This window comes from Nanorana parkeri, unplaced genomic scaffold, assembly GCF_000935625.1.
Source record: "Nanorana parkeri isolate BGI_ZX_2015 unplaced genomic scaffold, ASM93562v1 scaffold719, whole genome shotgun sequence".
In the NCBI taxonomy this organism is placed as follows: domain Eukaryota; kingdom Metazoa; phylum Chordata; class Amphibia; order Anura; family Dicroglossidae; genus Nanorana; species Nanorana parkeri.
In genome coordinates, this window is record NW_017306987.1 from 352,514 (window position 1) to 367,256 (window position 14,743).

The 14,743-nt window shown below is 41.0% G+C and overlaps 1 protein-coding gene across 1 annotated transcript in view; it reads right to left on the bottom strand.

The window, feature by feature from the left end:
• Positions 1 to 14,743, bottom strand: part of GPSM1 (G-protein signaling modulator 1) — a 187,228-nt gene that overhangs the window by 94,667 nt on the left and 77,818 nt on the right. The window contains 1 exon segment of the mRNA XM_018564072.1: positions 9,502 to 9,530. Coding sequence (XP_018419574.1) covers positions 9,502 to 9,530 — 29 coding nt within the window.

Sequence of the window (14,743 nt, forward strand, 5' to 3'; positions counted from 1 at the left end):
GCTCGCCGCCCCCCGCTCTCGGCGCTCCCCCGCTTGCAGCGCCGCTCTCGGCGCTCATTTAAGAAAAAAAAAACCAGCCCTGCTACTTGTCCGTAAAAAGCACTTGCCCGGCGCCCGGAACTACATGTCCCGGGCGTCGGGCGATACGAATTCCACACCCCTGGCATTACTGGGATCTGTAGTCCTCTATAGTTGGTGGTATACTACATTGCTGTATAATGCATTGCTAAGATTTGTAGTCCCCCTACACCTTGAAGTCAGTGGCTGATCTACCAGGGTCTCAGCTGCAACCGAGCCCTGGCACTCTATTACTGACTCCAAGCTGTAGGGAGACTACAAATCACAGCCCGGTCAGGAGGAAGAGGGCCCTGGTGACCGTCACCATTTCCATAAAAAGGCCTACCAAAATCCTCAGCGCTATTTTAGTTTAACATTTATTGTTTACCACTTGATTGCGGTTTGATTTAATAAGAATACTTATATTGTGCTTACAAGTTTAACACCTTTGAATAAAAGTTTTATTTTTATAGGTACTTTTTAATCTGTTTCTTTGGGGCCTAACAAAATAGGAGGCTTTAAATGGTGTGGGTATTGAAGAAATAGATGTGGCCATTTGAGGGGATTAGTCACTGAGGGGCACTGTAAAGCTTTCTTGTGCAGGACGTCTAAGGCAGGCCCTGCCAAAGTGTCATTGTTTTTGGACCACAAGTGTCAGTGTGTCATTGTTCTGGGACATCCAAGTGTCAGTGTTTTATTGTTCAGGGATTCCCAAGTGTCAGTGTGTTAGGGCTCATTCACAGCAGCCTGCATGCTAAAATGCATGTGGGCCTGGAGTTTCTTGTGTAGGGGCACTGAGGAGTATTACTTTGTGTTGTTACAGTGCAAGGCACTGTTTACTTTTTATTTTAACTTTATATGGTACAGTAACATGCATTGCGGTCATTTGTGCTGCATAAACATGCAGCGTGTATGCATTATTATGCAACACAAAACAACCCATCTTGATGCAGCACTGTGGTTTGAACAAGGTACATAGAAAACAATTGTTTCCTATGTTCCCTGGCATTGAGCCTGCGTCAATCTGTGCAGATCAAATGCACCTCAAAAAAGCCTTAACTGTTCTGGTTTCCCCAAGTGTCAATGAGTTATTCTTCTAAGACACACAAGTGTCAATGTCCATCAGTACCATGTCAAGAAAATGAAAAATCTCAAGTTGTTTTATTTACTGTAGGAGCAGCCTCAAACATAGAAAACCCTCCCAATGCAGTAAATTTCCAGGGCCTTTAGTATGGTGATGTGAATTTCTGTGTAAATATCAGCAGAAGGGGACTGAGATGTGATGCACAATAAATGTTTTCATTCTGCCTGACCTTGTTCAAGTGATGTTTTGGTATAAACTGATCTATGGTGAGTGAGGGCAGCTACGAACGTCCTAAGCATCGGGTGGCCCGCACTATGTTCATTGGCTCTCCTCTTAGTACTCAGCTGAGTAAATAATTTGTGGCAAAAATGACACAAATAGGCATAGTGCGGCCCCTCTGATGTAACAAAAAAACAATTGTAAAAACCGGTAAGACTGCAGAGTGCATAAAAAAAATTGCAGCTGCTGCTTTAACTATTGACAGTGTCATGTGATACACAGCAGGCAAAACAGGGTAGCAGCAGATACAGTGCCCATCAAACATATTCATCCCCTTGGATGTTTTCATGTTTTTTTTTCATAAAACAGTGAATCACTGTGGATTAACTTTTTTTTTTTTTTACTGATCAACAGAAATATACTCATAAAAGAATAACTAAACCTAAAAACAAAAATGTAGTTAGTATATTACAAATTAACAATCCTTGGGTGTGGTGACTGCATTTGTTTTAATTTTTCAGCAAGTACTAAAAATACATGTTAATCTTGCTAGAAATGCAGTGTCCTCGTCACTTCCTGTAAGCTGAACTGAAGGCAAAAACAATGTTATGTTATCTTTCTTGAGTAACCTACTAAGCTCCCCTGATGCAATGGAGATGAACAATGGCAGACATATTTAAAGTTCAACGGGGGCGAGAACCATGGCTCCTTCCATAGATACAGTGGAGTAAGTGAGCATAGCCACTCTAGAACAGGAAATGTTTTATTTGCATGATTACCAGGAGAAAATAAATGTAAAAAATAAATAAATAAAAAGAAATCAAATAATTTACTCCAATATTCACTGAGGAACACAGCAAAATATATTCAATGCACATGAGCTTTGCTGCTGCCTATGGTGAAATTTGGATACATTCATAAATGTTTTTACCCAAGATTCACACATTTTTCTTCCAAGATTCACATATTTTTCTAGTTCATTTAAATGGAAAATGTGTGCATTGTGTGTGAAATTGTTTTATAAATAGGCGCCTATGTTTTGGAGGAAAAAAAAGGTGTGAACAGAAGCTGAGGTTGCAGCCTACCAAATCTGGGAAATCGAAGCCAGGTGATGAAAAGCCCAGAAAGCACCAAATGCCCTCATAGAGTGGGCAGCAACAGCAACAGGGCATACGTCTGAGAAACAGTTTGGTAAATCCTTTTATAGATGGTACTACCAGAAGCTAAGGTGCCCTTGTGGGATCCAGTCAAAACTAAAAACAAGGAGTCTGACTTCTGCAATGAGGTGGTGATGTTTAACCCCTTCGTGACGGGAGACGTACACTGTACGTCCAGCCACAAAGGGACCAAATGACTTGTCACGTACACTGTACGTGACGAGTTATTTGCTGCTTTAGAGGGCTGTTAATCGCTGAGAATCAGCTTTTAACATTCATTAATGGCTGCCCTTACTACAGAGGCATTCATTAATGAAAGGGTTAACCTTTTTCAGACACCCGATACCTTAATATCGGGTGTCTGAGAGTCAAAGCAAAGCGGACACAGATGCCGGCTTTTGCCGGCATTCTGACAGCTCGTATAGATCGAGAGATATCTCTCTCAAGCTATACTGGCTTTTTTTTTTTTCTTTCATGAATAGATACAAAATGTGTCTATTCCTACAATGTATCTATTCCTGGAAGAAGAATGTTTGTTTGCTGATCGTTGTTGCAACAATCAGAAAACATTTAGTAACAGCTGAATCCTGAACTGCTGCAGGATCAGTGTCACTAACTTATTATCGGCTGTTCTGAAGTTTGAAGCAGCCTGATAATAACCAAAAATTTATTAATTTATCATGCAGTAACAGTGAGATTAATTCACAAAATCTGCTTGATATAATTAAATAAATAAAATAACATTTTTAAGTTAAAAAAAAAAGTGAAAAGTGTAAAAAAAAAAAAAAATTGTGAAAAGTGTAAAAAAAATAAAAAAATGTGTAAAAAATAAAATAAAATAAGGGACAAATAAATGAATGTATTTATTGCATTTTTTTAGCTGTGCTGGTTTTGTAAAAAAAATACTACAAATCAAAACTGGGAAAAAAGTGTTTTTTTTAAACGGTTTTTTCCTCTTTTTTTTATATTTTATTTGTCCTAAGTGAGGCGTTAGACGCACATATGTGATATAAATATGTAGCCCTATCTGTCCTCTAAAAAACAATATATAATATGTGTGGGTGCACTTTGTAAGAAAGTATATTACTGACGTGGAAGAATCACACAGCAAAAATGTCAAAAGTGTGTCAGTCATTTACGAACAGAAACTAAAAACAAGCTCAGTCATGAAGGGGTTAAGTAAACCCAGATGGCCCTCATGACATCTGGAGAAAGGAGAGCACTTTCTCTTAGATGGACCAGAGCTGTGCAAAAAAGAACATACTCACTTAGGTACAATGAGGACACAAACCTATGACAAAAGCATGGCCTAGGGAGCAAAACAACCATATTCTTGTGAAGAACAAGGAAAGGAGTCTTTCAGGATAAAGCTGCATGCTCTATAGCTTTCATAAATAGTAGCAACAGGAACATTGGACACACAGATGCAAAATAATGATTCCTATATTATACAGCCAGCAGGAACAAGAGCTTATTCTGATGCGTTATACGCCAGGCAAAGCGCAAAGAGTAACAAGACCACCACCCACAGTTCTCCTAGCTTAAGTAATTGCTATAAGGAAAGCCGCCTGGTAAAAAGGTCAGCAAAGAAATCTCCCTAATGACACATTTTTGAAGAATAAATAAAAAAACAAGTTCAGATCCTATGGATCAAGAGAAGGCCTTACAACAGGGCAGGCGGCGACACACATCATCCTCTGAGCAAAGGAATGATTTGCCAACAGGGTGGAATAGTATAGCTAAGGCTGAGGCATGTTCCTTAAAGTAGAACATTGGTCATACTAGAAAATGACATATGTGATATAAGCTAACCATACCAGACCCTGTTGACCCTGCAGTAGAACAATTGCTTAGACACTGCCTTTGATAGGGCGACAATGCTTTTTCTTCTGCAGTAAAATCACTGCAGCATTGTCATCGTATTGCAGTAGATACGCAGACGCTGGCACTATTGCTTCACCCCTAGCACTTTTAGTTGACAGCCGATTGCTCTATTTGCAGGAGCTTAGGGTTTGAAGTAAAAGCCTTTTTTAGTCCCTCCTACCTCTCCAGCTCTGTCTAGCAGGGTAAAGGAGAAATTCAGATTCCGCTGCGTTAACCATTAAACAAGAGGTAAATTACATTTATTTTAGGACATTAATCATGCCAACTTGCCCTGAAAATGTGGTTTATCATTCTGAATAAAAAAAAAGAAAAAATTGCAGGATTCAGGTGGACTTTATTGCTACTAAACATTAGGAGCTGATCCACCCCCAGCTGGAGGAAGGAATGAAACCTACTGACAGAATTAGAGCAAGGGCCGAACCAAAGATCTTGTACCACAGAAAGAATGCTTTCCAAGTGCAGTGGTAAACCCTGCAAGAGGTAGACATTAAACTATTTACATATTTTTAACAAGCAGTAAAAGAGATTATAACAAGCCAACAATCAAATGTTTAGCTGCTTTTAATGTGAAGTTATTAATTCTCAAAGAATCTCAAGAATCACAACAAAGACTCTTTCAGTCAGTTTCTAACAGCTTAGAACAGGGTTTCACAACTGGGGTTCCACCACCTTTGCAGTGAGCACCATTGCAAAGTAAAAAAAAAAATTTCCTGAGCACAAATGCAAAGTTAAGAGTTCTTCCCTGAGGACCAACGCAACGTTTTCCCCAAAGCACCAACACAGAGCGAGTTTTGTCACTGAGCACCAATGCAAATTCAGTGTTTTTTGGGACTCTGTCATCCTGATATTTTGTTAGAAATTCTGTTTTATATTTTGTTAGTGTTTTTTTTAACATATTTTGTGCTATATCTACAACTCCTTAAATCACACTAATGTACCATGAGCTGTAGAAGAGAAAATGATTTCAGGGGTTCCACCGAGATGTTTACAAGGGTTCCTTGAAGGTAGAAACATTGAGAAAGGCTGGCTTCAAAATACCTGCTGGTTGTTTACATCAGAGGGCTTGCATTGTAAACTTTGAAAATGATTTCCCCCACAATGCTTATAGATACAAAGGTGGATGACTGCTTGTTTTAAAGTTCTTATTCCGTTTGTTCAGAATATCTATATACTTTAAGCTGCATAGTGAAAGATAGGTCCTGGAGACAATAAAACATAAAAAAGTAGGTAAATACTTTTCATAGGCACTGTAAGGTTGGGCCCCTGATTTCATGGACCAGTTGGACCCTCTGCACTTCTGACAGCTACACAATAGTAAAAGGTCCACTCTACCCAAACCTAACATTACAGGTGCTTGCTTTTTATTTCTCTTGGGCACTCTAGTAGTGAAATATCTGTGCTTGAGTCCTCAGCTTCACCCTTCTCCCATAAAAGAGAAGGTGAGTGAACACCTGTGTGTGCATATGTTTGGGGCAGCATGTTATCAGCCTCACTCTCGTCCCAAGATAGTAATGAGGGTTAAAAAAAAAAAACACAATTTGCAAAAAAAACAACTTTAGCGTGTATATAAAATCCTGGTATTTATTTTACTAAAGAAAAACAGATTTAATGGGAGGATTATTAGAACTGGTCTCTTCTGGGATGATGTTGCACATCCTGCGCACCCCCACCCCCCACATCATTTAGCCCGCATTTATCTGGATGAGGCTGCCCAGCAACACATTGTGCGCAGCTGAAGTGTTCACGATAAAACTAATTAAAGCATGTATTAAGATGAAGAGTAATTCCCTTTATCTTATCCAGTCTGGTTAATTGGATGGACTTCACAAGCTGTTTACGGGTTGCTGGCAAGATGGAGTGCTGGAGCAGGGGAAGGGTGGCTTTGCATTGAGGGAATCTCAACTATAGTTACAGCACAATATAATTCATAAGGTACCCCACAATATGTCTGACCAGTCATGAATTCGGCAATGGAAACACTTAAACTAGACGGCAGCCATTGCTAACCTCTTCTTTTGAATATGATAGCGGAGTGGATTGTGGATGAGAGAGTGGATGTCATGCTCGTCCAAAGGCTTCAATAATTTCTGAGTCACTGACCTAAAATAAACATGATATAGACAGCCAGGAAACTAGTGTTTTTTAGAAGGAGGCCAGGAAAGACAGTGTCCATATTTATTTTCTGACAGTTTTTATAAGCTCTGCATACAACTCCTTTTAGAGACCTTGTTGCTATTTTTTAATTCCAAAACCAATACCTGCAAAGAAAAGGGTTACAACGTTCATCTCTCCATGCTCTCGATATCCATTGCCTTCAGATGCTGGGTGAAATATCTTTTGCATTTGGTACACTTCTGGGTGTATCAGATGCCTGGCCACCCACTATGCGCTTTAGTCCCTTCCTCCACCCTTAAGTCATTGGAGTTCACATAGCTCACCACCATGGCTCATCTTAAAGCGGCGATGCAAAATAATTAACGGATTGCTGGCGATCAAGGTTAACTGGTATGGAGGAGGGGCTGAAAGTGAAAGCGCACTCTCTGTGTACCATGTGCCGAATGGAAAAAAAAATATGGTGGGCTGTGTGGTCTCCCAGAGGGTCTGTGGTGGGCTATGCGGGGTCTATGGTAGGCTGTGCAGACGCTAGGTTCTATGGTGGGCTGTGTGGGGTCTATGGTGGGCTGTGCGGTGTCCATGCTGGGCTGTGTGGGGTCTTAGTAGGACTGTGCAGTCTTACCAGGGGTCCCGCACGGTCAGTCTGCGGGAAAGGGTGGTGTGGATCCACAGAAGGAGGAGGACATATTCGGCCAGCACTGTACACAGGAAAGCTTCTGGAACCTTGCTGGGAACCTTGGCAGCATTCCTATGAACCCCGGCACCTGTTTACAGTGCTGGTTTCATTTTTAAAAGGGAAAGGGGCGAGAGCCACATCAAATGGCTGGCAGGCAGAATTCGGCCTTCTGTTTGAAATATATGCATGTATGGGGAGATTTGATGCCTGTAGAGGTATGTGCTGCATGTAGGTGGGATCTACTGCATGTAGGGGGATCTTTTGCCTGTAGGGAGGACCTTTTACCTCTAGGGGGGATCTGCTGCCTCTAGGGGGGATCTGTTGCCTCTAGGAAAGGTCTGCTGCCTGTAGGGGGGTCTGATACCTGTAGGGGGATCTGATGCCTATAGGGGGATAAATGGGATGGTATTCGTCTGCATTTCTGTATCATGTATTTCTGGGATTTGTGTCCTCTATAGCTGATGGTATTCTGGCTTGCTGTATAATGTAGCTCCTGGGATTTGTAGTCCTCTATAGCTGGTGCCATCCTGCATTGCTTAAAGCCCGAAGACCCCCAGAAGGGCACTTGGATGAATGTTCATAACTAAGAAATGGGAGGGGGGGCGAAAAATGTAGTTCTGCCCCGGGCGACTGTAGCTCTGGTTACGCCACTGATACCGCAAGCTCTAGCTCGCGATATACTGAGCTTTGGGTCACGGGAGGACGCAAGTTTATGTCCTCCTGTGACCTTTAGGAGAACTATGGGGAAAAACACTGACCCCATAGTTCTCCTTTAACCACTTGCTGACGGGCTTAAACCCCTTTCCTGGCCAGGCCATTTTTCAGTATTCAGCGCTGCGGTACTTTGACTGGTATTTATTCCGTCATGCAACGCTGTACTGAAATTAATTTTATATAATTTTTAGGGACAGATAGAGCTTTCTTTTGGTGGTATTTAATCACTTCTGGGGTTTTTATTTTTTTACTATATAATGACAAAAGATCAGAAAATGTTGAAAAAAACCCTGTTTTCCCTACATTGTGTTATAAAACATTTATTAGTACCCAAATATTTTGTAAAATATAAAAGATGGAGTCACGTCGGGTAAATAGACACCAAACATGTCAAGCTTTCAAATTGCATGCGCCCCCGCGAAATCGCAAAAAACGACCACACCTAAAATTGGCCATAGGCGATGCTTTAAAAGCTTTTTTTACTCATGATTTTAGTGTAAACAGTGATTGATGGACCTAGAATTATTGCTCTCACTCTGATGTTCGCATCGATATGTAACATGTGTGGCGTAATCGTGGTTTTCGCACGTAGGCGCACCCGACGCATATTTAAGTTTAATTTTATTTTAACTTTTTTGTTTCTTACACTTAACTTTATTGCTTTCACATATCGGATAACAAATATACAATGATAGGTGCTCTTTATGGAGATATCAGGGGTCTCTAAGACCCCTAATGTCACCTTGGGACCCCCAAAGAAGCTGATGAAGCAGAAATCTGCTTCTCCAGCTTCTTCTCTGGCTAGAGCTGCCAGAGAAATGGCAGCTAAAGGCGGAAGTGATGTAATACACATCACTTCTGTCTTTAGAGATCGGAGGAGAGATCAGCAAGTAAGAGAAAGCAGATATCTCCTCCATGTACAGTTGAGCAGCCACTGTGCCGGTCATGGGCCCGCAGGGCGGGGGGACAGTGGAGCCTGAGATAACCGGCAGCAGAGGGGGCGCACTGTGTGTTGTCATACAAGCGATCGGCCGGCTGTAGAGCCGGCTGAACGCTTGTATTTAACAGCCTGGAAACGGCTATTTAATATTATTATTAGGAAAGAGATTATATGCCCAATTGTTTCTAAGAAAAGGTGGCAACTATATGAACAGCAGTGAAAATTATTATTATTAGGTTTCATTTAGAAAACCCTGCCATATTCAGATGTGCCCTAGGGAGAACACGGAGCCATTTATATTACCCAAGAGGAGCTGTAACTCAAAATGTCCCCAATGCAGGCAACCACACATTATTTCTATTCTTTGTAGGGGCTTGACATATAACACAGTGTTGTACAAGTACATAAGATATTTATATCAATCTCTGCCCTTTGATACAATTCCACTCTAATGGCCATACCACACTCACACCATTACTGATTTACATTTATATAGCTCTGACATATTCCCAAGTGCTGTACAGAGAATACAATCATTTACATCATTATTTGTACCAGAGGAGCTTACACTCTAATAGCCCCCCACATACACGGTATTATTGCGCATTTATATAGCTCTGACATATTCTCCAGTGCTGTACAGAGAATATTGAACCGTTCCAATTACTGTCTGCGGCAGAGGAGCTTACACTCTAATGCCCCTAGCAGAGTTACACATACTTATTATAATTACACATTTGTATACGTAGCTATGACATATTCCACAGTACTGTATAGCAGTGGTGGAAAAAAACAATATGAAATTCAGGAGCCAGAAGAATTTTTTTGGGAGCCAGCTCCATTGACAACAACTAGAGAAAACCTTACAGTTAGGCACCAGCTGTAGTTTTTAAGGCTCGGTGGCGGCTCCTGGGAAATTGTCCAGTCCTGCTGTATAGAGAACACTAAGCCATTCCCGTATGTCTGTACTCCAGAGGAGCTTACACTCTGTTACCAACATAGTCACACACTATTATATTTTTATATAGCTCTGACATTTTGTGCAGTGCGATACAGAGAACACTGACCCATGCACATCAATCTCTGACCCTGCTTACACTCCCACAGCAGTCACACAAAATTATTACTATACATTTATAAAGCGCTGTCCTAGTGCTGTATAGAGAACACTGAACCAGTTACATTGATGTCTGCATTACACAAGCTTGCACTCTCATTCTCTGTTCCCATAAATACCATAATGTCTTGAGCAGTGATTAGCAGCGAGAGATCTGTGACATTGTCTTCTATCACTAGTTCCAACACAGCAGGATATAAATATCCTCCACAAATCATGCCATAGAGCCAGCGTGATAAAACTGCACTCAACTGAACTGGGGCTTATCGGGCTTTGTTTGGCATCCAGAGCGATTCAAAAACAAGTTTATCAGAGTTTGTGCCCTTGTAGTGGAATGAATCAGTTTCCTGGAACACAGAACAATTAAGCACTTGTTCTATAATCTGGAAGAAGGACAAGTGGGCCATCCTTGTCTACAGGATGCCCTTGGTGGCATAGTGGTAAGTGCTACAGCCTTGGGGCACCGAATTCCTGGGATTGATACCCACCAGATCTCTATTTGCAAGGAGTTTACATATTCTCTGGGTTTGTTGGGGATTCTTGTTAACAAACATGTTTTAGAGCTGCTACTCAGATAACAGGAAATGTTACACTAAACAACGCAGAAACAGGACAAATAAGATTTAACCTTTTTTGGGCTTTTACTTCTCTTTTGGGTCACAGGAGTACATTTAGTAGTGTACTCCTGTGACCCAAACTCAGCATATAGTGGGCTACTGCCTGCTATTCGCTGACCGAACAGAGCTGGGCTGCAGCCGGGAAGGATCCTGACAATATTGTCCGGATCCACCCCGCTGCCTGATTGACAGCTGACTCTGCCTCTCTAGAGCCAGACCCAGATGTGCCAGCCCCCTCCACTGTCTGTTTCCCGAGTCAGTGCTGGAAGAACAGAGAGGGGAGGGGGGAATCTCTGCAGGGAGAAGACCGTGGGCAGATTGATCAGCTGTGACACGATCACTCAGCTCTCCGTATATAGAGTTGGCGTGCGACATCTGCAGTGTCCAACACCGGCTATAAGAATAGAGAAGGGTATATAATTTTCTCCCAATACTTCTCCTTTAATTACTTATTTCAGACCCTAAATATGTTTTTGCCCACAAAAGAGAAAACCATTTTACATTACATACACCTAAATGACCTTTAACCCTTTCGCTGCCACCGACGTAAGGCATAAGGCGGAACAAAAGTGTTCCCGGCTGGCAAGCTCAGTATGCCTTACGTCGGTGGCATTTACAGTTCTGCTATAAGCTCATGGTCGATTTAGCGACCATAAGCTTATAGCAGAATTATTTACAGTTCTGCATACCTTCATTTTTTTACCTTTTCGCAAAAAGGCGCAATTACAAATGTGTTAATATTTGTTATGTATTAACTCAATACAGTTTTATCTTTTATATTTAGCTAGAAAATTATTATTTTTTTGTACACGGATACTGATTTTGGTGTGTTTTATCAATTGAATTGTGTATTTTTATCGGTTTAATATTAATTTGAGAAACATTTGCGCAATTATCGCACGGCCTACAAATTTAGTATCACCATCTTTTTATTCTACCGGGCCTGCACTTTCAGAAAATATATGAGTTGGGGGGTCTTTTACAAACGCTAGCAACCCAGCAGTTGAAAATCAAATCAATAGGAAAAAATTGCAAAAATGGCTTGGCCAGCTGATTTGAAAAATGTTCCGGAGGGCTTGGCAGCAAAAGGGTTAAGTTGCCATGCTCTGTGAATTTTAGCTGGTTCTTGAGTAGGTGCCGCTGTCGGCAACCTTTTGGCCAACATCTCTCCATTAACTGATCTAAGGAGCCGGTCAGAAAATCTTTGTACAGACAGCGCAGGGAGCTGGCACAGCTGGGTCTGGCTCTAGAGAGACAAAGCCAGCTGTCAATCAGGCAGCTGGGTGGATCCAGACAATATTTCTCGGGATCGTTTCCGCTGTCAGAATACAAAAGAAACAGCAGGGATTCCTTGATCAGTGCACCTTTAGTGTTGATGGTAGAATCTGCTCTGTTTTTTCATTCAGCCCGCAGGTTGAAAGAAAAAAAATAGAGCAGTGCATGGCCAGCTTTAGATTCGCAAATGGTAGGAACACTTTTAAATAAAATAGTTTTGTTTTTCCATTCATATGGTAAACCTGATGTAGACAGCAGAGGTTAACACTCCCAATAACACCATTAAAAAAGTAATTAAAAAGAGCAGAACCGTAATCTTTCCCACAACAAAATCAATAGGCTTCCAAACACATATGGGATGGTGTAAGGCTATCCAAATATTGATCTGTGTAGCTGACATAAGTGATTTCAATTGACATTCTGGGTCCACTGACAATGCAGGTTTGAGACAATTATACTATAATTATTTACTTAAGCTGATCATACACTGATAGATTTTTTTTTAGTTCAGTTCCCAGGCTGATTCCTCCATCCACGCTAAACAGTGTGAATGGACGAATCTCGTGCAGCAGCTACCGCATTCTGACAGTGGTCGCCCGCCATTGTCAGAATACATGAGCAGTAATTGCAACTGGTTGGCTGCAGTCACCGTTTAGTGGAATATTTTCGACCCATAAACCTTTGTCAAGCCGCCAGAGCCACTCACTACAAGAATTTGGCTGATTTCTGTCAATCAGCTGACATTCTAACAGTGTATGGCCAGCCTTAGGCCTCCAAAGGATCACAATATATCTTGATTGACAGAACCTACTTAGAAAACTCTGTACTTTACACCAATGATTTGATTTTATGTGAAAAGTATTCTTTAGCTGTATCATAAAGAAGGGCATAAACAAAACTGACAGATAATTATTTACTTTAGGCTCTTGATTATCTTATGGTAGAACATAGAGAGAACCGGTCATATAAGAACATATTTTCGATGCATGCTCCTGTGACATTTTTTATTATCAACCTGGGCATTGGTGTGCGTGTAGTTTTTGAAATTGTTTAGTGAGAAAAGATAGGTATTATGGATTTATCTTTCAGAACAATGTCTAATCTCTTGGTACCCTTGGACTAGTCCTGCTCTTGTTACTTCATGGACTGTGCATTGGTCTTGTCCTCTGAAGGTTTGACTATAAATTCATTTACAACTGTAAATATTCTGATTGGACACAGTTTGGTCCAGCCCTATGAATGCTGTAGTGGACCTGATTGGCGAGAAGTTGGTCTCATCCTGTAAATGATGCAATGCTCTCAATGACAACAAGCTGGTCTAGATCTATGCATGATCTATTGATCTGATTGGTCAGCACAGTGCAAAGTGGTCAGCATGCTGCACAATAACAGTAAAAGATATGAGCAGGAACTTGAAAGAACACTGAAACAGTCACAAATTGCTTAATTTTGCTGCTAAAAAAGAGGACCATCAAAACACCCATCCTCAAGGCAGTTAAGCATAGACTAATGGCCATCATGGTCAATGAAAAGCTGATTGCAATTTTGAATTGTTTCAGTGCAAATGTTCCTCTTATTTAGCAGCCCTGGATACATTACCCTCACCCTCATCAATTTGATAACAGTTTGCCAACCATTTAGTGACTTTTTATTTTTCTGGAATCCCCCTTCCCGAGACTCCTACTCTGTTTCTCTGCCTTCCTCCTTCTCTTCTCTATTTGTATTTCCTTTCCTATTACTTCTCTTTTTCTGCTTTCTTTCTATCCGTATTCTATGTCGTGCTTCTTTTCTTTGTCTTCCTTTTGTCTGGAACCCTGTGTATTTTTGTAATGGTTACATTACTTTTTTAAGGATTTTTAAAGCCCATCACACTGGCGAGATTTTATAGCCCCTGACCTTAGAGCATTTGGGTCAGTTTTCTGTTATCTGTTGTATTACGCCTCAGGATGTTTGATTCATACATCTCGACCCACCGGAGATATTGCTGTAACTATTCTTGTACTTCATTGCCACTTCAACACTTCTGTATATGTCTCCTTTCAATACAACTTTAGGTTTTTTTTAAAAGGGGAAAAAGGGGATCATCTGTTGATGTAGAACACATTATAATATCATCCACAGATAGTGGTATGCTTAGACTGTTCCTTTTAACGGTTCGCCCTACAATAAAATGTTTTGAATTTTAAAAGAAGCGGAAATCCACCCTCAATAAATTAACCATAACAGTTTATTCATTTTAAGATAGATTCTCATCTAAATCAACATTAGCAAACATGAGGTCCACCAGACGTTTAGTCTGGTGCGGCAGCTGTTAATGGCTTTTCCCTTACTGATGGATGTTCCACCTGACTCTATATTGTTTGGGATACACAGAAATCCCAGAAAATTCCAGCAGGATACATAAAGCAGAACCTTATGCCATCAGATTTACAATGACTGCACAAATTATGTTCTGCTATTGTAAACATAAAATGTTCTTCTGCGGCAGACTAAGTGTAAGTGTTTCAGCTTTGGCAAATTACAAATCCCAGCAAGATCTGCAGTTCCAGTTTACTCCAGCTTGTACCTATTTTTCTTTGGTCTTTGTAACAGAGTCTCTGCGTATTTGGATATGATTCTGCAAGCTGTTGGGACAGGCAAGGCAGTTCCTATTTTGCCATCAATCTAGCAGAGATTTGAATGAGGTTTTGAGTTTTAGCTGGACATTGAACAGTTGTTAGAGGAGAACTATGAGATGAGTGATTTCCACTCACCTCATAGTTCTAGCCGACCTGTGACAATGAGACTGTCACAGGTTGGCTCAGTAGATCGGGAGGTGAGCGAACACATACCAGTTTCGCTCACCTCTCGATCCTGTCACAGCTCTCTGCCGTGACAGGGGGAGGGCT